Source organism: Eschrichtius robustus, chromosome 1 (genome assembly GCF_028021215.1).
Source record: "Eschrichtius robustus isolate mEscRob2 chromosome 1, mEscRob2.pri, whole genome shotgun sequence".
Taxonomy (NCBI): Eukaryota; Metazoa; Chordata; class Mammalia; order Artiodactyla; family Eschrichtiidae; genus Eschrichtius; species Eschrichtius robustus.
Window position 1 is genome coordinate 43457470 of NC_090824.1, and position 24326 is coordinate 43481795.

At 40.9% G+C, this 24326-nt stretch overlaps 1 protein-coding gene across 1 annotated transcript in view; it reads left to right on the top strand.

The window, feature by feature from the left end:
* SLC35F4 (solute carrier family 35 member F4) overlaps positions 1-24326 on the top strand; it is a 271171-nt gene that overhangs the window by 245784 nt on the left and 1061 nt on the right. Inside the window, exons 3-7 of the mRNA XM_068525947.1 lie at positions 2723-3020; positions 8073-8292; positions 17045-17170; positions 19080-19272; positions 22655-22744. Of these exons, the coding sequence (XP_068382048.1) occupies positions 2723-3020; positions 8073-8292; positions 17045-17170; positions 19080-19272; positions 22655-22744 (927 nt within the window). The remainder of the gene's footprint in view (positions 1-2722; positions 3021-8072; positions 8293-17044; positions 17171-19079; positions 19273-22654; positions 22745-24326) is intronic.

Here is a 24326-nt window from a genome sequence, read left to right on the forward strand (position 1 = left end):
AAACTGTACCATTAAAGACCACATGGGGCATGATTTACTCTTTCTGAAATGATTCAGAAGACTTTTGGGGATATTCCTAGACACCAAAAAGAAAAGAGAAAAGGAGAATAATCTGAAGACCATTCTTTCATGAATGTTATGGTACTTAACCTCAAAATGAAGCCCATGAGATAGATATTACCACTGTTTGACAGAGAACCTAAGATGGAATTAAACATATACTCAGGGCCATCCAATGGCAGGACTAGGACTTTCACTCATGTTTCCAAATTCCAGTGGCCTCTACCATCAATTTGTATGACTCCAATCAAGGTTCATAGAAATGGATGGAATTCCTGGTAAATCAATTTTAATGATATATACAAAACAATAAATCTAAGCAGGACTCTAGAAAATCATGCTTAAAATGGTCAGAAAAATAAAAGAACTCTGGAGAGCCAATCTTTCTATGATATCTGTAATAGTAAAATTAAAGAATTGTCAACAATTCAATTCAGTTAGCAGAAGAAAGAATGAGTCAATACTAGGTGGGGATTTAGGTGACTATTGGTGTCATCAAAAATATTCTCCATGCTCTGACGGTGGTACAGATGCAATCTTCAAAGAAGGTGACCATGAAGGCAGATACCAACTCATAGGGATACTTAAAATCTTTGTAGAATCCTTCCTCCTTTATAAGCTATTCCGTGAGAATAATGTGATCTGAAGTGTAGTAGAGTACACCTTTCTCTTAATATCACTTCTATTAAACCTTATGCAAGACTGCCATTCCTGCCAGGAAACAGAACTTTTTCTCCAAACCATTTCTGAAACTTCCAGTGCTTAAACGGGGAGATCAAGCCTGAAACCTAGACAGAATCAATATTCAGAATAAAAAGTTTAGACCTTGGAGTCATACTGTCTTAGGCTCAACCTTGAACAACCTTTAATACAAGTCTCAGTTTTTTCATCTGTAAAATGGGAATAATACCCACTTAATTGGGTAGGCTCATGTTCCCTTCCCAGCCTTCCAACACCAGAGTCTCTTATTCCACCCTCTTATTCATTTTTGTTTTTTCCCTTTACTCTCTGTATAAGCCACATGATCATAGAGGGAATTTGCAGAACCGTTATCAGGTATAGTCTGTACACAGGCAAGGGAGCTGCCTAACATACTTACAGACTCGTCTCAATGTCACTGCATTATGGGAGTTTCTCCTGATCATTATGCCCCTCTCCTCTTAACAAGTGCTTCTCCTCTGCTTCCATGTGGCCTTGTATCTGCCATACTTGGCCCTTATCATACTGTATGAGATGTGTTTTCTGGCCTTTGTCTAGATTATGAGCTCAAGTCTTTCTTTTTTGAACCCCTGGGACCCGACTATCTAACTAACTCCTGGTAGTCTCCATAGGACTTTGTTGAATAAATAAATAAAAGAATACCAGTTTTCATCTTCTGGAGGCCTAGGCTCTGAGAACTCTGTTTATAAGACTTGGAAGTCATGTAGTAATTGCTGTGTTCATCCTTACTTGGTTTATATTCTGCAGTGAAGAATTCACTTTCAAGTCTTGCTACCCACTTTCCCCAAATAATTATATCAGGAAGCCTTAGCTGGATGAAAGCCTTTACCCCAGTGGGGCAGTCCCACCTGGGTCATTAAGCAGTGCGCACACATTCAGCAGGAGAGCCAGCAGATTCTGGAGAGGAAAAGTGAGAAACCATCCACTCTCACTTGCTATCTGTGGGCTGCACCACTTTCTTAACCCCAGGATAAGCCTTACACTTAAAGGAGGTCCCTGGAGACACAGCAGAATCTTGCAGACAATTCTGCCTCCTTTCCCCCAGGATTCTACTATCTGGGGACTCAGGGTGACCACTGCTCCCATTAAATTTCCTGACAGGTACATAGATTCATTGTGTTGAACTTGTTTTCTCTATCAGGGGAGAAGGCCTTTATGATTGTCACTTTCAGAGAGCTTTGACTATTTTAGTGGGGAAAAAATGCTACTAAATTTTCTTAGTAAATGTAAAAATACAAAGCAGAACTCACTGTGCTCCCAGAAACATATTAAGTCGTAATTTGCTCTGAGGTGGAAGGTAATTTTGTGCAGTCCAGACTTGCTCTGTTTTGGGGACACATCCTTTTCAGCTTAATAGTCATCTTTGCTGCAGTTAAAAAAAACAAAACAAAACTCAGTGGAATATAACAGCAAATACTTATTTCTTGTTCACATTTCATGTCAGCAGACACAGGGTTCTGCTCATTCTCCCACAGAGACCAAAAGAGCAGCTTCTGTTTGGGATTCTCCGTCCTAGTGGCAGAAAGGAAGAGTTAGAGAGGTAGTGGGACCCTGTGATGCCTCTTAAAGCTTCTGCTGAGCGGTGGCATACCACACACCTGTTTACGTTTGATCAGACAAAGCAGGTTACGTGGCCAAGGCCAAAGCCTTTGGAGCTGAAATGTGTAATGCTCTCACAAGGAAGTGGGTAGGGTACACCCAGGAACAGAGAGCACCCACCAAGTTCATGAGCATTGTCATAGCCTGGATAGGGGTCCAGATACACACTGTACCTTACAGAGCAGAGACTCCAGATTCCAGACAGAAAATGAGCTAGAGTTATCTGTCTCTTCAAATGACAGCAGGAGGAAAAAAAAGAACACTGGTGATTCTACTGTCTGCCTTTTTGATTGCTGTTTTATAACTTGATTTCCACACATTTGTATTCCTTTCCTGTTTGCAGGGGATGACGGAACGCAGACTCATCCTGAGAATAGCAGCCAAGAAAACAGAATCAAGGCTCGCTGCCTATCCTGCGCGTCTATGGTTCTGAAGGCCATCTGGGGACTTTTGATCATCTTGTCAGTGTCATCATCTTGGGTTGGAACCACACAGATTGTAAAAATTACTTATAAGAACTTCTACTGTCCATTTTTCATGACTTGGTTTTCCACAAACTGGAACATTATGTTTTTCCCAGTCTATTACTCTGGTCATCTGGCCACTGCTCAAGAAAAGCAATCTCCAATGAAAAAATTCAGGTAGGTTTCATGTTAAATGGCCAATAGGAGATGGTTTGAAATAATTTCATGCAAATATGCATAATTTCATCTCTTTGGAATATGAGTTGAGTTGAGGAGTGTGGAGAGGCAGGATCTAAGGTCGGTAGTGAACATATTAACACGAGGAAACAGAATCAGTACCACCCCAAAAATTATTAAGTGTCTACAACGTGCCAGGCACTGTGCTGGTGCTTTTGTGTATCTTATCTTATTAACCATCGTTGGTGGTAACAGCCACGTTTTAAGACGGTGTTAATTATCCCCATTTTAACACAAGAGGTAATAGGTTTGGAGAGATTCAGGGACTTGTCCATGGTCACACACTTATAAGTAATGGAACCCAGATTTTAATTCAGATCAATTTATCTCTTGCCACGTTTTAAAAGAACAACCCAGGGTCTCGAGCCCAGGAAAAAAAAAAAAACTGTATTAATAAGATTATTACAAAAACATTTGCTCAGTATTCTGGACACAGTGGTGTTATAGCAGATGAAATGACTTGGTCTCAGGTAAAGGGAAGTTTGGCCTTGGGATGGTTTCAAAGATGCTGTTCTTTGCTGGCTAGGAGCACAGAGAGGCTTGTCTGTTGGTTTGCTAGCCATGAACTTGATAGTGCCATGGTTCTAGTGGTTGCTCGGAGCTAAACCTGACTTCTGCAGCCCCATCTTGGGGAGATCAGGAAGCTGGCAGACATGTCATCCAGCCCTGCACAGCACTCAAGGAAGGCAAAAGCAGCATTCGGGTCAAAGTCCTGTGCTAACAGACAGCTTCTTGAAAAGAAAAGCCAGAACTAAGGAATAACTTCCAGGACCGTCACTCTGATCACCAAGAGAAAACAGCAGTCTTGACCTCAGCAGATGGCAGTGGGAGAGCGACAGTTTTCTTCACCCGCTTACTGCTCCTCAGCAGAATGACAATAAATTTGTATTGCAGGAGCCAAAATAACCTTTCTTTCTTGCCCTTTTACCTAATGAAAGGAAGGAGTGACTGTTACCATTGATGCATTATAAGACTGTTCTTGAAAACTTAAGACATTGTGAAGGCTTAATCTTCAACTTCCAATTTATCACCAGCTTGGAAGTGCCCGGGAATATTGAAGTCACACTGTGAGCTGATTTTCCACGTGTGTCCATGAACGGTCAGCTATCATTAAAGAAACAAAAACCAATTCAAGAACGATAAATGTTTTCTGGTTTGGAGGAAAGAAAAAAGCCTTATACCTGTTTGGGATTGCTAAAAATACTTTCTATTTCTTCCCATCAAAATAGACATGATGCTGGGGCATAAGATCTTTATTAATAACAATATTTAATACATGATTGCAAGGGACGTGATGATCAGAATAAAATTCTCCCTGTTTGAAAATACCTCCATTTACCCATAGCATGTGTTCCTATGGTTTAGACACACATGCTGATAAAAACAGCAAAAGTTTAGTCTGGGAAGTAATACCTCAGAACACCTCAAAGCAAGCCAAGTCAGTTTTATTGAAGAGAATACATTTACAAGAGGCTCCTGCTGACAGACGTGTTGTCTGGGGAATGAGTTTCATCTTCACCCCATCTCTCATGTTGAACTAACTCTGAATTTAGTGAGACCTGTGACTTGACAAGACACCTCATCCTGTTAGTGCCTCGTGTGAAGTTGACCATTTCTGAAACTGAATCAAAGAGCTTTTATTGTCAAGCAGAAAACATTGTCTGTGAAAGGAATATTCTCCAGTGGCCCCCTCCATAGGAGAGGTAAACATTGCCAGAAAGTGCTGAGATCCTTGATCTTTTTTCCCTGTAGACTCATTAACACCATCTGCCAAGAAGACAACTCCTGAAGCTCTCATGATAGAACAAGGGGAAAATAGAGTTAATATATAAGACTGAAAACAGGATTTGTCCCATAGCGCCAGACCCTCTGCCTATTTTCTCCTTTTCTCTTGAATGCTATGAAAGCATTTCTAGTCTTTTTCTTATCACTAACATCAAAAGAATTTTCAGTAAGGTATCAAATCTAGATGGTAAGGATTGTTCACTTGGAAGTAGTTTTTGATATTTCAATGATTCCATTTATATACTATCAAGAGAATTCAATTGCCTCAGGTGAATTTGAAATTTAAGAAGAAAAAAATTATGTACCATAGTTTTGATGGTATATCAAAAGGGTATCAAAGGGTAATTTCTTAAGAAAAAAAACTCTAGAAAGCATGAAACTAGAGCCAAAGATAAATTTGCCACATGTCAGGAAGCTACGAAATGTGCTTAAGATGCCATCTGACATACAGAAAGGGTTCCATAACTAGTAGCTGCTGGAACAATGATGAGCATAGTTACGTTATTAGTGTCCCCCGACTTCTAAGCTTCTTTCCAAGTTTTGCCTCCTGTCAATGCCTCTTGTCTAGAAATTCTGATCTCATCATCCCAAGGAGAGACCTACTATTGTTATTTCCTTCTCCATAGAAATCCATCTTTTTTTTAAAAAAAAAAAATCACATTTCCCAGCACTTACTGCTTAAATGGCAAAAGGTTTTACCCAGGTGAACTGGCGTTTGAATGGAGAGCATTTTTAATTCTTGTAACAGCTGTTACAAGCGGGGAGAAGGTTGGCAGTGAGATGAGAAGGGAAGAAGAAAGGGTAACAAGGAGGAAGCCAATACCTGGAGCCCAGGATGAGCCAGGCCAAGAGCCTCTGCCAGGCAGCAGCGCTTTGCCTGGGGGACTCTCCCCATCCATGTGCCTCCACTGGCTTCCCCAGGGGGCAGGGTGTTCCGTCTCCTGAATCCAGTCTTTGCTGGAGAGCACTCTACCCAGCATGATGGTGGGCTCTGGGAAGGAAGAACCGTCACTGGCTAAGGCCAGTGATAAGAAAAGAAATACTGGGCTTCCCTGGTGGCGCAGTGGTTGAGAATCTGCCTGCCAATGCAGGGGACATGGGTTCGAGCCCTGGTCTGGGAAGATCCCACTTGCCGCGGAGCAGCTAGGCCCGTGAGCCACAACTACTGAGCCTGCGCGTCTGGAGCCTGTGCTCCGCAGCAAGAGAGGCCGCGATAGTGAGAGGCCCGCGCACCGCGATGAAGAGTGGCCCCCGCTTGCCGCAACTGGAGAAAGCCCTCGCACAGAAACGAAGACCCAACACAGCCATAAATAAATAAATTAATTAATTTTAAAAAAAAGAAAGAAAGACTTTAATCAGAAATGGATTTGTTGTGGTTCTTAATAAATGTGTATTTTAAAGGACATTTAGCAGTTATAGATGTCAGGATAAACCCACGACTCTCCACTCCAGCTGTCCCTGGCAGACTTCCTCACAGAGCAAATCCCTTTGTAAGTACAGAACACAAAATGTGTGCCCAGTTGCTCTATGAAAACTGCTGCTTGCTCTGTGTGTAACTCTGATTCCGAGTATCTCAAAGGTAGGGCTTTAGAAAGGCCATCCATTTTATAATACTGTAAATCAACTACACTTCAGTAATACAAAACAGGCCATCCATTTTATAATAATGTAAATCAACTACACTTCAATAAAACAAAACAGAGAGGCCATCCATTTACCTCTGTGTGTGAGCACGTGTAACTTCTGTTTACTTTGCAAAAGGCTTTGCCTCTGGCTTATTTAGTCCCTTCATTGACGTTCTGTCTCCTTCAAGTTAAAATTTAGCTTTGGGAATCCCATTTCCATTTTACAAAAGTCTTTCCATTTTGGTTGTCTGCCACATGAAAGTAAAATCACGACATGACTGTCTATGTGTTCAAAATGCATTTTTAACCTTCCCAGAATCACTGGCCTATGATTCCCTGTGTTCTCAGCTGCTTGGAAGCAACGTTTACTATGAGACTTGATTTTGAAAGCCGTATCCCTGTGCTTGGAACCTCACCACTTTGTCACGCCCTCCCCCCATGTGGTCCTCCTGTGGGGTAAATTGCTTCATACATGGGAGGCAAACATTGGCTGGAGATTACTTTGCTTTGCAATACTTTGAGGCATAATTATTTCTCTTCAGAAAGAGCTAGAAGAGAAACCAGAAACTAGTACTACCTAGAGCCATTTAAATAGATTTATAAACCTTATAAACGTGCAAATATGAATAACTTGTTGCTTTAAACAGAATATTTATACTACTCTTGAGAATACAATGCCTGGCACAAGATAGCTGCCCAATGAAAGCTTGAATGTTCATGTACAACTGAGTGAAAAAACTAAAGCTGAATTTTCCCAGCCTGTTTTCAGTCCATAATCAAAAAGGCACTGCTATTCTATCACTTTCGATGTTGCCTATATGTATCACTAGCTTCAACATTTTGATTAAAACAATCCTTTGGGCTAAATAATCAATTTAGTCAGAAACCAAGCAAATCAAAGATTTAACTGAAATGACTATTTTCACACAATGAATTCAGACAATTCCTCCAGAATGGCCAGGTGTTTGTACATAAATGCAACCTGAATTTTATTTATTTATTTTACCATTTGGGGGTTATCACAGATGCTTCCTTCATTTTTTTCTGCCTTAAAAATGCTAGAGGAAAAACGAAATTTGTCCATTGGACAGATATGTCAGAAAAAGGCATAATGTTTTAGGAATAATAAAATCCCAAGCTGTGCAAGCCTACACGTGATATGTGAGGCTGCACGTGGTCTGTAGCCTATTCAAACAGTAGCAACCATTTTGACCCTGTTGTATTCGTCCACTGGGACAGAATCATCTGTCTCTTCGAATAGCTAGTAATTCCAGCAACCATTCATTTCTGGATTTCTCCGGGCTTTTCTGAGAATGTTTGGCAACAGCAGAATGGCTACCTCCAGGCGTCTCCAGAGAAAGGGTAGGAAAGGCTTAGCTCTGTGCCTGGGGAGATGTGGACTACTCCACGGAACCCTTTGCACTCACAGCCTGTAGGTGGCAGAACTGGGTTCAATAGGTTCCACAGACGAATGATGGGTCTTCAGGGTTTGTGCTCTTGCCTAAAAATGGCTGTCAAGAGTTAGTCTACACAAGATGTGTTAACATTAATACCTGACTATTAACCTCTATTTCTTCTCTAGGGAATGCAGTCGAATTTTTGGTGAAGATGGTCTGACGTTGAAGCTCTTTCTTAAAAGAACTGCTCCCTTTTCTATTCTATGGACTTTGACTAATTACCTGTATTTACTGGCTTTAAAGAAGCTGACAGCCACAGATGTCTCTGCTCTGTTCTGTTGTAACAAAGCCTTTGTCTTCTTGCTGTCGTGGATCGTGCTGAAAGACAGGTTCATGGGAGTGAGGGTAATGGCACACTTGATTCAATGCGTAAGGCCGCATTTAATCATAGATCCTTGGTATCAGGAGAGCTGCTTTGTTTTGTGGAGTTTCTGCAAAACTTTTCCCATTGGTTCTGAGTACAGATTGAAATTTGAAGTTGCATTAGGACGCCCAGGCAGTTACAACTCATGAGAAGATAAAGAGATTGTTTCCATTGGAATCAGTCAGCTGATTTCAACAGGAGGCACTCAGGGAGAAGAAGTTCTTTTCTTAGAATTAATGGTGTGATCAACTCCTTCTGTCCCCGGGAAAGAAGGGTCTGAGAAAATTAGCCACAGTAAAGATTATGATTTGCTTTTTTTCCAATCAACATATGTTGGGACAACTCCCTCATGTTTTTTCTCCCCAGAGATGGATTTAATTAATATTGGTGTAAGTAGATAAGGTTACCAAACAGTAACTAAAGTCACCAGTAATGGCACAATGCTGTTAAAAATGGCTATATATCTAGTGTGACTAACTAGATATGGAACTAAAAGCAATAACTCTTACTTTTGGGTACAAATCCTTAATTGAACTGCATTAAACTTCCACCAACCACTTCAGTTCTGAGTTTATCCCTTTCACAGGTAACATGGGTTTAAAAATAAAAATTTTTTTTGTATGCTTGATCTTTGTTAGAGCGATTGAAAGCCATGCAGATGTAAGGAGCCAGATCTCATTCATATAATATGGCATACCACCATGATGAAAATATTGAGTAAATAGTTCTTTGAAAGGCGGTCCAAACGAATAGCCTTTTTCCAGAAGATAAACATCACACAATTATTGCTCTCCAAAAGAGATGTCCAAGACTGGATTTGAAACACATTTTGCTATCAAAATATTGCTCTTGTTGCAATGATTCCAGGGTCCTTGCCCTGCTAAATGCTGAAATTCATGTCTATATTAGAGAGAGAGTTTGTGACAGCTATTATCCTGAAAACTTCCTCTTAATAGCCAATTAGCTAATTCTGGTTGTATCCTGGGAAATGCTGCTCAGAAATTCAGAACTGAAACTTGACATGAACAAGTGAAAAGCTACAGCAGAAGACAACACAAGAAACTGAATCAGTCCATGATACCATTAAACTATACCAGATGTGGTCCCATACTCATTCTCCATAGCTAATCTTAGATTTCACACCCAAAGGGCTTAGCATCATGTTTTCACACATGAAGCATTGGTACTGTCTGTCCACCATCAGGTGCCCTGACAAGTACTTGAGAACAAGAACCTTCTTTACATTGCTCACTGATCCATTCAGCTTGGGCTACATAATTTGTGGGCCCCAGTGAAAAGTGAAAATGTAGGCCTCCTGTTGAAAAAAAATGTGAATAATTTCAACATGGCAACATCAGGGAACCCACTGCATCTGCACAGGTCATATGCCCATGAAACTAGTTCTACCTCTATCTCTAACACCTAGAATAATACAAGGGACAAAGTAGGGACTCTACATACTTAAGGATATGGTGAATGAACTCATGCTTACAAGATCTTTCTCTTGTCTATCTACCACCACCTTGGATCACCCATGAGCACTTGGAGGGCCTTGTCAGTAGAGAGGGCAAGAAAGGAGATTTAGGGGCTTTTCTGCTCTTTCAGTGTCACGTGAATACCAAAAGGAAATAGATATGTTCACTATTAGATTTACCAGTGAGCAAATCAATTGTATTAGAGTGAATGAATGGATTTAACCATGGAACTTACTTATGCAAGTGGTCATATCAAAAGAAGCTTGATGTTTATTTGAGGACTTTTAGGGGGAAAAGCTCAGCTGTGTAACATTTAAATGGCAGATTTAGGAAATCTGCCTAGAAGCTACAAAGCATTTCTATCTTAAAATTTGCATCTGTGGTGGGTTTAATGGTAGCCCCCAATAAGGTGTCCACAATCTAATCCCCAGAACCTGTGAACGTGACCTTACTTGGAAAAATAGTCTTTGCAGACATAATTAACTTAAGGATTTTGCAAAGAGGAGATCATCCTGGTTGATCTGAGTGGCTCCTAAATCCAATAACAGGTATCCTTATAAGAGACACACACAGGAAAGACACACAGAAGAGGAGAAGACAATGTGACCACAGAGATAGAGATTGGAGTGATACAGCCACAAGCCCAGGAAAGCCGGGGCAGCCATCAGAACCTGGAAGAGGCAGGAACGTAATATTTTTCTCTCCCAGAGTTGCTGTTGGGAGCATGGCCCTGCCCAATTTTGAACTTCTGGCCTCCAGAACTATGAGAGAATAGATTTCTGCTGTTTTTAGTAACCAAGTTTGTGGTAATTTGTTACAGCAGCCTCAGGAAACTAATACATCATCTGTAAGTAATAAGACCTGATAGAAAAATTGTTAAGTAGCCAATAAGTAGTTGTTAATAAGTAAATACATAAATTAAGACATCATAATGACAACATAGTAAGTATTAATGTCAGGCATGCTGGGAGAAGTCAGGTATTTTTCTTTTTAAATGATAGGAGGTGCTTCACTTCTCACTGTGAAACATTAGGAAGTGTTTAATGCCATGTTCTAGAGGAATGTCAAGGTGTAATTTTAATAATGCCCATAATCAGGCCATGGAATATAAGAAGCACTGAAACATATTCAGCATTTTGCCTTTTGACCGTATCAGCAGTTCTTTTCCTTCTGAGACATATTGAGAACATGTATAATTAGGTCATTTGAGAAATTAGAGGAGGACAAATAGAATACTGACAACATAAATGCAGCTCTTAGTGCCTGCACCCATAAATAGGACAAAGCCTGTAGATGCCACCCCACTTGGACTACTCTTTTTTTAAATAGTTAAAGGGTTGCTTTCAGTCATCAAATCAAAATGTATATTTCTGACTCATTCTAAGTCTTCAGTAGTTCAGAAAAAGTTTGGGGATTATGATTCCCCAAACTTGGGTCTTGCATGACCCCAAGAATGATCACCCTTAAGATGAAACATATGGCCTCCCCTACTTCTATTTTTCACGTCAAAATGACACGATGAACAGAATGAAGGATGCTTTAAATTATAATATCAGTAAATACGGGTTTATCTGGAGCACCAGTTGGCCAGAATTAGCAATGCTCACATAAAAACTAATTATATGTTTTGAATAACTTGTTAATATTTAGTTTCCTTGGAATATTGATTGAATCACAGATGGAAAGGTAGTCTGCCATACATTTAGTTTTCTATTATGAAATTCTTTCAACCAATTTGCTGGTGAGTTTTGGTGTGTTAAAAAACTCATAAGTATTTGCTTACAGCTGATGTATGATAATCATGTGGAAATTAGTAAACTTCTTTAAAAGACCTTTCTTTTTAATTGCAAAAATGTTGCTAAGTGAGAATCCAGCTCTTGCAGCATTGAAGATGGGTGTTTTCCCCATCTCCAAGATCCTGTTTTGTTTAGCTAGCGGTCTTAAATCCATCAGAACCAGAATATCACTGAATATCAATGATATTGACATTGATCACAGAATATCAATAAAAACAGGTTCTCCTCAAAAACAAAACAAATGAGCCACTGCTTCAGGTTTTCTTCTCTATCACTGGCATCCATTTCACTCCAATGAAAAGTAAATGTCAGACTGGAAAATTAACACCCTTTCTTTCAGATCTTGTCCCCCCCCCCTTATTTTTATATTATTAATTGAAAATGTTCATTCATTTTCAAATTCCCTTGAACATGTGAAGAAAATTGGTGGGCGGTGAATTGTTCAGCAGACCCCAACTGTTACAGCAGATTGAGGAAATGAATTTGTGTCCCTTCAGCTTGGCAGCCATCTATTTTCTAGGTATAATTGGGTCCTTATGTGTTTAGTTTCCCAAACTGTAGCTCTTTTGGAGACTTTCCTCCACCCGCCAAGAACTGACTGGGGTATGACAGTTAAATGGAATCTTTCATTGCTTAAACTGCTCTTCTCTGAATTCAAATTGGGCTCCAGGGCGCTCTAAATCAATCAGGACCCTGGAGCTGAGCGGCTACTGATTTGTGCCAATATTACATATTTAGATAAGATTCAAGACAATCTTGTTTCCATCTTGCCTCTGATTGGCATTTCTGCAGTAACTCTTCATTCCTGGGCAGTGCAGACTGCTCTGTCTAGAACCTTCATGCTTCCCGCTGGAGGCAGTAGAGGATGGGTAGTGGGGCTCATCCCCTTTCATCCTCCTCTTGGCAGGAGAATGATTCACGAATACAGGGAAGGGAGAGCAGAGTTGGGAAGGCTCTCCGATTTTATGCCCTCAAGGAACCCATAACCCCTGTCAACAGGATGCAGTCAATAGGTCTCGTCTACCTTCCACACATACTCTTGAGTCTTTCCTTCCGGGATTTCTTTCCTTCTCTTCCATCCTGGTCTTCCTTTGGGATCATTTTCAGATGGGTTTTTTTTTTCATATAAAAACAGTGTGTATGTGTGTGGCAGTGGGGTGGAGGATGGGAATCTTAGTTTGAGACTCAGGCTTGACCTGCTCCACCCCAGGGACCCACCCTCCTCCCCCCCACCCCCCACCACACACACACACAGAGTATCCGGACAGCTGTGGACTGCCCACCTCTTTCATTTCTCACACGTCAACTCTTGTCCAATTTCATTGGCTCTGAGTAAAACAGATGGCTCTTCTTTATGGAAGCTTAAACGTAACATGTGGACAAGTTTAAGGATTCTGTGTAGCCACGGTTCCCTGAAAATGGACTCTATCCAAATACACTCGGAGGGAAGAAGGATGATCATCAGTGCAGGTCTCATTGGCCAAACTATGAACGTGTATCCCACCTTCAGCTGCTAACCTTGAGTCTTGAACTTGAGTGCAGTCTGGCCAACAGTACAGCTTTGAGGCCCCCCATTTCAGAGCCTGATGTAGGCTTGGGATTCAAGGTCCATCGTAAGCCGGGGAAGCTCCTACCTGCTCCATCCAGCTCCAAAAACAGGGTTAACCACACGGCAAATTAAGGAAAGATGTCTGGGTTACAGTTAGAAAGAGAAGCAGTTAAAGGTCCATCTCAATACCCTGAATCCTAGAAGAGCTGATACTGTTATGCGAATGATAGTTCTGGAAATCATTTGTCAATGGGAAACACAGTGACAGTAACGAGGCTCATAAACCCTCCTGGAGATCCAGAGAAGGGCTGGACCCTTTTGGGTTTTGAGGCCCTGAGTCAAAAGAGGAAAAAAATGAAGATAAAAGAAAACAAAAATCAGCCAAAAGCCAGCTATTTCTGTAGGCTTTATCTATACAAACTAATTCTTTGAGAGGGGAAAGAAACCTTGCTTTCAGGCAGGGCCACAGGTAGTATACATTTCAGTGAGATCACCAAATGTTCACTGTTAAAGCCCCTCTTTGGGCTTTAAGAACAGGCTCAAACCACCTCATGGTCCCCCTCTGATTGGCCCTGAGAGTTGATGCAGAGACTCTCGGAGGGAAGTGAGCCCACAGAGGAAGGTAGTTGGCTCAGGTGGTGATGTCACTCAAGGAACATGCAAAGATAATGGGCTAAATACATCCTCTTCCTCAGGTATTCACCCCAGGTGGGCACACCATGATGTGAGAGGACCCAGAGGTTTAGAAGGTTAAAAATGAGGCATTGGCAGCTTTATGATCGCTATGGTTACTAACATTTTCACCCAGGTCAGATTCAAGTAACGGTTGTGGTGGGTTTCCATCTTATTTAGACACCTCTGGTTGGTTATGGGGCTGGAACTGGAGTAGGTTGTGAGGAGAGCCATGTTTTTCTGAAGCCAAGCAGGTGGCACCATGAGATGGCACCATCAGCAGAGGAGTCCCTCACGGGGACGCTAATGTGCTCAGAAGCATTTTTGTGTTTGTCAGCATGTGGATGTCACATGTGGGCCCTTCTGACACAGTATGTAAAGCGCTGGTTTCCTGCAGGTACATTTCCAGCATCCTGAGCCCAAGAATCATTTTGTATTTTTTTGTTGAGAAGACAGACTATTAATCCTTCCTTAACGATTGATTACTTCTGAAAACGCACATGACTCAGACCTGTGCTTGGGTTACATATTCTCCAGAAATCTCAAGAATATTTACTCTGCAGTTAACCAATGGTGCCAGGCAGAACCACTCTAAGATCATCCAAACAACCACTCCAAATGAGCCTGCCACCCAACATTTCCCTGCACTTTCTAGATTAGCTGAGCTCCCTTCCCTTAGTTCCAACTGTGTAGATAAGAAACATACTGAAAAAAAAATTTAAACATGGCCATAGAGAACTTGTTCTATCAGATAGTTGTGAAATTTAAATAGAAATGTGGAAAATAATTTATCTTTCCCCCCAGGTAACCTATATAACCTATAAATTATTATCCTATAAATAACTGTTCATACCATAGAGAGGAATTTTTCTAACATTGGAAATATTGAGATTTTCATGCTTTTGGAACTTAACTAACAGCACCGTCTGGCCCCCTGAAGTGAAAAATGCTTCTCTCCATGACCGCAATTCAAAGAGACACTGGTATAATTGATATGTCAATTTAAGTGGTCTGAGCTAATATTTTCATAAGCACTTAAATATAAAATGTAATGGAGATCTTTAAGAGGCTCATCATGACTATAATTCTGAATTGCTATAAAATTATGTAATCTTTGTCCATGCCCAATTCCTATCTTGAGAAAACTTATAATAGAAATACAGTGCATATGTATTTTTACTAATGGCTGACTCAGAAAAGAAAGTGTTCCCAACAGGGTCATATCCTGGGGATAATGGTATTAAATGTTCAACTCTTTCCAGACAGTGTTTTTGGTTTTTTCCTTTTTTTTTTTTTTTTGTATGGACTGTTTGTTTTCAGAATTCCCTAAGCCAAGAATTATATATTATACACAATTGCTTAAACCCAGATATTGTGTATTATAGAATAATTTTAATAATTTTAAATACTAAACAGCACATCATGTTAAAGTTTCATTAGGATTAACACTGTGTTCTATTATCCCTGTCTTGAAGAAACTACCTGTTTTTTTGACTAAGAAAATACATCTGATGTTTGGTAAAAAGAAAACAAGTGTTAATTCAAATTTATTATCCTACAAGTTCAGTATTTTGAGGGAACTCTATCTGTGTACATGAATACTTTAACCTATGCACATTAATTAACACAAAAACAAATCAGAAACTGCCAGTGTTTAATGTAACTTTTCATTTCTCTGACATCAGATTGCCCAAAGAAATGTTGCAAATCCCTGGCTGAACTATAAATCCCCAAATCAAAGAAAATGATAAGTCTCACAGAATTCCCAGGTCTAGGTAACCACTTCACCATGTTTATTTATGAGTCTATGACTTCCCGTTTGGAAAATTTCCTTGACACCTCACATTGTGTGCATTTGTATTAAATTCTATTCCCTATAGTTTGAGGCATAGTCTAACTGCAACACACGGCTAGAAGGTTTAGAGACTGTGATACTCAGTCAGCAAGAGCAATGCCCCACCCCCGCCCCCCACCAAGCAGCCTCCCGGATAACGCTTTATGAAGACAGTTTCTCACTGCTGACAAGTCGGCTTCTGTTCTCAAGTACTCCTGCTGTTTTTCATAAAAGACGCTTTAGTACGGAGCTGGCTCTGGAACCAGCTGTGCCCTTGCTTTGGGTGGTCATTAACGAAAGAAATGCTTTAACAGCATCTAAATTATACGTGTCATCGTTATCATACTTTGCACTGGCCTTCAGCAAGTCTACAGTTGCATGTTGAGGATCTACATTTTGTTGTAATGAATAATTCACTAATAATATTTCAAAGGGTCAAAAAATATCACATATGTGAGAAATCTATCTACAGAGGAACTGATTTACTTGAGAATACTCAGAACTGAAGCTTAACAAAATTGATCACCAGGTATGTTCAAATTTCCCACAAAGTTGCATCATGGTTTTAAAGTCAGTGAGACTATTTCACAAGGAAATGACATAGTGTTTCCTATTCCAGGGTGGTCATTTTACTGTTTATTGTAGCTTTAAAATGTTTTCCAGTAGAACCAGTTCCAGACAAATTAAAGAAACAGATGCCAACCAGCATTTCACAAAGGAAGTGGGCTCCTGTTTGGAATATACCAAGGATCGTATTAATTTACAGTCAACCATTATGATTTCAATCAAATTCTTAATATTTCACTTTATACAGCTAATGCTCTAGAATAATTGAATGAAATTGCCTTTCCTCCATTTGATATTCCAAGTGACAGTGCAAACTCAGCTCGCTCCTTATGAATCACTCTGAAAGATTATTCTCTTTCCTTTTTTCACTTTGGCCTAAAAGTTGCCTCTTAGCTGCATCAATATTATGTCTCCATAATCAAGTTCTGGTTATGTGGAAATGTTCAGAAACATGCATTGATCCAAGGAGCTGATTAAAATGTATGCTGAATTGTCTGAGGAAAAAGAACACAGTACAGATGAAAATGCTAAGAAGTGACTTCCTATTAAATTTATTTCACCACTATGGGTATTAATCTCTAGGAAGTTGATCCAAAAATTAAACTACAATTACTAGCCCTTAATTAGAATGTGAGCAGCTTCTATATTTTCTGCCTGAATGTCTCATGAGCATATGGATTTCTTGCTAATACTGACCCTTCCTACATTTAAACAGTGATGTACAAGAGGTAATTGGGTTTGAGAAAGCATGTAACAACTCCCACGAAGCCTTCAATTGCTTGCTCTGGGGTATGGAGGCATCAATTAAAAATTTTTTTCTCTTTGCACTCTACTTGGTAGATAGTTGCCGCAATAATGGCAATCACTGGCATCGTCATGATGGCGTATGCAGATAATTTCCACGCTGATTCCATCATAGGAGTAGCATTTGCAGTGGGCTCGGCCTCGACATCTGCACTGTATAAGGTATTTTGTGCACTTCCTTATGTACTCAACTGTCATTTGTAGCTTAGACTTTTAAGTAATAAAAGAAGGAAGGACAAAGAAAATCTTGACTAGCAAAAAAAAAAGATGGTTTAAATAATAACAAGTACCAGTTATTGAGTACTTGCTACAGGCTGTGTGCTTGCTAGAAATTTTCACCTGTGTTAATGCACCTTTATGAGGCATAAGTACTTATCCCCACTTTCCAGATGAGGAAACTGAGACTTTGAAAGATTAAGTAACTTGTCCAAGATCATCCAGCCAGGAAGTGATAGAACCAAGATTTAAACTCGGACTGGTCAACTCCAAAGCCTGTGGTCCATGCCCCGACCCCTCCCAAATCATCCACCAGTTGTAGCGGGAGCCGAGAAAGACTTCTCCCCTATGTTTCTTTAATTTAACTACTGAGGTCATTATTTCAACTACAATGAGGTATTAAAAATAATAAACCGGCTATCACTTGAGAGTTTACTGTTTGTTGCATATTAACCCCGTGCCATGTTATTAGCTAAATGAGGAGCCTCTTTTCCTCTCTGATGGATACTCTGGGTTTGTACTCACAGTTCTTTCTCCCCTGGAGTGGCCTGTCATCAGTGAAAGCTCTATTCGGAGTCACTGCCCCTGACTGCAGAAGTGAGGATTAAGAGAGCAGATCTAAAAGGTTATTCACCGAAGCTCCACTTTTCAGAGCCAACTTTCTGGATGTAGCTAAAGAACTGTTCCACTTTCACCTCTCTTGGTGTTTCAATGAGAAAATCCTCTCTGAAAGGCAGAAAATGCCCTTTGCATCCCCCCTGGATGCCTGTTCCGATTATTCACCAACTCTGCAGCTCAGAGGACATCGTGTCTATTTCCATATCGACATTTCCTGGCACATTGATTCTGTGACAAGCTTGACAGGTGTTCACTCAATCACCATTAGTGTTTAACTTGTCCCCAACTGAGACTCCACAGAGATGTGTGATGTGAACAAATACCACGAGCACGTGCTCAAGTTCTCTTAAGTCTCTCAAGAGAAAAAAATAATACGTTTAGTAGAAATTAAAAGCAATGCCCGGACTTGCTATATGCCTGGGATGGCTCTTTTATAGAGAGAATTCTTCTGAACATGTTACAGATGTATTCATTCTGGGAGTGATAATATTTGCTGACATGCACAAAATTGTATGTGCACCATAGAAAAGAGCTACTCTGTGCTACATTGTTTGAGGACTAATAAAGGAAGCAGAGAGGTTAAAAAGCCAAGAAATATGGACTAGAGAACTGGTTCCTCCCCAGCCTGATGTGTGATTTAGGTTAGCTATTTATGTCTCCTTGCCATCTTTTTCTACACACAGATTTATAATCCAGAAAACAAAGACCATCTTTTTTTTTTTAATCTGGAGAATGAATACAGTACTTGTGAAAATATTTTAGGCTCAGAGAGAAAAGTGCTTATAAATCCATGGCATTGTTATTATTTCTCTCAATAATATGATAGGCTCTCTCTATGTCCAATTTAGTTTTCAGTACCTGTCAAAATAAGGGTAAAATGAATCCCATGCTTGAAGAGAAGAACTGATGGCACCTCAATCCTAGATGTTTCTGGGCTTGTCTGCCGTCTTATGTATCATCCACCCTATAGCCATAACTGATGGTGGTGTTCTTCCCAGTGTGCAGTATCCCTGTGGCACAGGAAGTGGAATTCATTTTACGGCATTTGCTGTTTCATATGAAGGCTAGAGGGCATTTGAATTCCTTATCTCAGCAGCACATTTAGTGCCATAGAGACGGTGGGATAAGAAGACATAGAGCATAAACCCTGGGCCAGTTAGTTCATGATGTAGAAATTGCCTTTCTGATACGACAACGTCCCTGACTATGTGGCTAATGAGTTCCTTTCTCGTTCTAGGTTTTGTTTAAGATGTTTCTCGGAAGTGCCAACTTTGGTGAAGCAGCACACTTTGTCTCCACATTGGGTTTCTTCAACTTAATCTTCATCTCCTTCACCCCGGTCATCCTGTATTTCACCAAGGTGGAGCACTGGTCCTCGTTTGCAGCTCTGCCGTGGGGCTGTCTCTGCGGGATGGCAGGGCTCTGGCTGGGTAAGTGGCCCTGGGTTTTGCCTTCCATTTCCTATGTCACTTGACCTCTCCTTGGAGAGTTAAATTGTCATAGTAGGATTATTCCTTTGGGTACCCCTGTCCTCTATTTCCCAAACTTACCTAAGGTTGGTTAATGGTTGCAAAGTTCTTTGCAGATTATTGCTTGATTAGATCAGAGCTATCCAACTAGTATGCCTCCCATGGGTTAAGTGCTGAGCTGGAGGCCCAGGCCTCTCTGATCACCACTGATCCTCAAGTAGCCTCGTCCATTCTTCATGATGTACTGTATGATGTTACTGTGTTCCATGTGTGGCACAGTGTGTCAGGCAGAGAGGGAGAGTGGATGGGGGATTCAAGGGACTCAAAGTGGATCAAAATGGCAGGGGCACCAAGTGCAGGAGGAACTGGGGAGGAAGGAAGGAGATGACATTCAGGAGGGCAGCAGGTCATGGAGGGCCTGGGACGCCAGGTTGAGGGGATTGGATTTCAAATCCACTTGATGATCTTTAAGCAGGGAGGTGACAGGCTTACATCTGCATTCTAAACAGTCTACTCTGGTCGCGTCTGGAGAAGGAATTTGAGATGGGAAACCCTCACCGAGCAAGAGAAGATGACAGAACAGGACAAGGTGGCCCTGCTAAGTAGGCTGTGCCTAGCAGATGACCAAGAAAAAGCCACCTGGAGTGTTTCTCATGTTCTCTCTCCCAACTCCCCATGACTCTGAGGCTGTCTGCTTCACCTGAGCAGCTGGGGGGCTCCCACTTTCCAGCTGTGCTTTCATTTAATGTGAGAGGAACCTCAATATAACAAGCCCACTCTTTCCTCACCAAGCAGTTGAACAACAACAAACACCCAATGACTCATTGTCTCTACTCAGAATCAAACCACTTTCATCCTGCTCCTCTTCCCCCGTTCCACCCGATAACAGCACCCTCTGCCTATTCCATGTTCACCGGCCACACTGGACCTGCAGGACATCTGCCGCCCCTCAGTTGACCTTCTTTATCAAGGTGACATAGTCTGAAACAGCACTGCAAGTCCTAGGAGGGAAAAAGAATGCCCTTGTTTTCGTTCCCACAAAGACATTGGGTCATCCTCTTCTACTCTGGCCCAAGCCCCTAAGGGGAGCTCTTCAACTAGACAGGAAACACTTACGACAAAGAGCAAACATTAATTGTTGATCCTTTAAATTCTACTTTTGAAGACCAAAAATGTGTAGTTATGACCGCTCATAACCTGTGCTAAATTGAGTAGTAGAAATCAATAGCAGTCTTTCCATAAGACCAAAACACCCTAATTAAAAGTGCCTAGATCTCTTCCTGGCCAAAACCAATCTAATTGGGAATAATCATAGCCCAAATTTCACTACCTCTTGGCCCCAGCTGTGACCCGTGATCTCCAGCTTGCTGCAAAGTAGCCCTCCACCGCGTTTATCCCTTGGCACCTCTAATACGCGCCCCTAAGCACGCCTGCTCAGGCTGGGCATCAGCCATGCTAGCCGGACCCTGTAGTTCTCCACCAAGCAGCGTGATCTCCACACTGCACTGGGTGTAGTGCCGCCCAGCTTAGAGCTGCCCCACAGGATCACCCCCGTGCATGGAGCCCTCTCTGTGCCAGTGTTGCCCTGCGACAAAATGAGCAGACAGCCTCTCTCCTGACTGTGTGACACACCCCAGGGTTTTACAATCTTCAGTGCTTCTGCTCTTAAGTTTTTATTGCCACCTTCTCTTCTCCATAAGAATCAGATATGATCTAGTGAGAGCAGGGCTGGAGACAGATCTGAGAGGCAAAGAGCAGGCTGAACTCTGACCCCACCCGCCATCACCTGTAACTACAGCTTCAATCTGCTTAGGTTCACCTGGCCTCATTCCTGCTCTGGCTTGGCCATAGGCCACGTGCAGATTGGCATCAGCCATTCACCTGACATGTCTGAGGCCCACTTAAACTCAGGCAGGGCCCCGTGCTATAGATAACGTACTGAATTATATATTCTTGTCCTGAGATTGTCAAAAGAGCTTGTAAGTGTTCCACCTAAAGCACTAAGGAAAAGCAGACACCCATTTCGGTGAAGCCACTCGGTTCTTGTTGAGTGAGAAAAGCTCAGTTCTCAACCAAATACCAATACTTCCTATCAATCTGCTAAAATATCCAGTTCAGCCAATAACATGACAGTTGGGGAGTTTAGCAGAGTCTGTGCTGTGTTTAATAAGTTCCTGATTTGTTAGAACAGGTCATATTTGACTCCCCAAACTTGAGGAGAGAGTTGAGATGCTGGAATATTCATTCCCATTGCAGCTCTGCCATAAAGGAGTAGTTATCAACTTAGGAAGATCCTCTGCCTTGATTGCCACTACTATTGTATGAAAATTATGAACAAGCCCAAGTTTTGTGAAAGTCCAACCCACCGTCTCTAACTAACAAGCAGGAGTGACTCCAGATGACTAAGTTAGTGAGCTTAATTAAAGTAAGAATTATAGATAACAGTAGAAGAATAAACACTGTCCTAACTGGAATGGTTCTAGAACCATCTTTGGTTCTACAGAGATACAGGCAACAAGGTTTTGAGTCATTTCCATAGAGATCCTTTCGGAATTGAGGACTTTTTGTAGTTGTTAAGACTCATTTCTCTAACCCCTAAAACAAACATTAGCTTGAAATCTATTAAAATAATGCTATGTAATTTATAATTTTCTTTTCAAAAACAAGTATTTTTGATCATTTTTGTGTAGATAATTGTTTTAACTAACTTTATATTTAGCTAAAAATGTCAGAAGATATGTATTAAAGGGTATCAAGTTATACCTACAGCTGGTTCTGTGGACCTGCCCTGGGGTTATCTGTGCACAAATCAGGATGTGGAAAAGGTGCCTGGGGTTGGGTGAATTACACTGAACACAACTTTGTTTGCTCATGTGATGCTCACCCCAAAAGAGAGGGAATAATGCAGCATAGGCCATCCTTGGACAGATCTTCTGTTAGGCAGTAACACTAGGGCCTTTTAGTTATTCAGGAATATGGCATGATGTAGTAAAGTAACAAGGGAGAAAGACCCAATCAGTCACCAGCTTTCAACCTCTGGCTCAACTTTATAGTGCTAATGAGCAGGATACTGAATTGATTATTTCACTTCTTTGCATGGCTCCCTACCCCCTTTGCCAACCAAGAGATCAGGCAGCCAGGGTGGCAGAGGAGGAAAAAGGAATACGACTATTTCAGGTACAGTACATATGAATCCACCTCCAGAATTAGAGGATTAATTGACCAATGGTACAGATAATTTAGAAGGCATGTTTAGCATAGACATTGATTCTTTTATGTTAAGAAGGAAAGAGCCCAGCATAGCAATTCCCCTTTATCCTGTATATCCTCCTTTATTTTACAGCCTTCAACATCCTGGTGAATGTTGGTGTGGTGCTGACATACCCAATCCTCATCTCCATCGGAACAGTGCTCAGCGTTCCTGGAAATGCAGGTACTGTACGATTTGACGTGTGCACAGGAAGTCTCCTGCTTGTGTTTGTTTTACACCCTGAGTTGTTTCTTCGAGCAATTGTGAATTATGTCCCTTGCCAGGGAAGATGTTTTTAAATATCATGAAGGTGGCAGACAACAGAATAACTATGCAGCACATTTAAAATTTCCAGCTACAAACACTGTTTTAACTTGGTTGTGCTTTTAGAATTAAATACCAAATGTATCATTTGGGTTTCATGTAATCTCCCTGACAACCTAATTTTGTGGTATTTTTAGAGAAAGTCCTATGGAAACAAAAGGCATCCCAGCATAGGACTCTCAAACATCACTAATGAAAGTGTAGGAAACATATAGGGTGTTTGTATGTTTACATACAAACGTACATTACATACATCCCATCAGACTATCCATGCGGAGCTGTGAAAACTTCTCCCAGGGGCACAGCAGATAGCCCTCTGGAACAGACATACGAAAAAAGCAATTTGACTCACTTCAGGGACAAGAGGAGAAGCTACTTTTCCAGGAAAATCTTTCTAGGTAAACTGTCCATGGAACAAATAATGAAAGTGGGTTATCTGGATGACTGTATAGTCCTTCTAATTTTAAAATTCTATTTTTCCAAGTCTTAGGTAGCCATCTTTCTTTACCCCCAGGACAATCAGCAAATATTTATTGAGCACTTACTATGTGATCATGACTATAGAAGAGACTGGGAAAAAAAGATATTATTGTTCCCATAAGAAACTTACACTGAATATGGAAAACAAGACTGACATATATGAAATAACTTAGAACTCTACAAAGTAATTTATCATTAAATGCCAAATTGTGTAAAAGACTCCAAGGACTATAAGATATTTAGAGGAAAGTCATATCAGGGAGGAGTGGAGTTGTCAAGGAATTCCATTCATTCATCCATGAGTTCATTCATTCAATAAATAATTTCTGAGCACTTAGTATATGCTAACAACTGTGCTAACACCTGGCGATAGATCCTGAATAAGACACAGTCCCTGCCCTCAGGACCATGTAGTGTAGAAAGGAGATGAAAGGAACTGAGTAATTACAATGTAGAGAGAGAATGGCTTTGATAGAGGTATGTACTGAATGCTCTGAGAGCACACAGGAGGGGCATCCAAGGAGGCTTCCTGCAAGAAGCATAAAGGGAGGGATCTAACAGAGGGTTTAGCTCGATGAAGTGCATATGAGGAGGGAAGAGCATTCCATGCAAAGAGAACAGCATATATATGATTCCACTACTAGTTACATGCCTGCAAAACTGAAAACAGGGACTCAAAAATATCCTTGTATGTGAATGTTCATACTATTTACAACAGTCAAAGGTGGAAACACCTAAATGTCCATCCAGAGATGAATTGATAAACAAATTGTGATACAATGGGATATTACTCAGCCATAAAAAGGAATGAAGCACTAACACATGCTACAATATGGTTGGACCTCGAAAACATTATGCTAAGCGAAAGAAGCCAGACACAAAAGGTCACATATTGTATGCTTCCATTTATAGGAAATATCTAGAATAGGTAAATCCACAGACACACAGCAGGTTGGTGGTT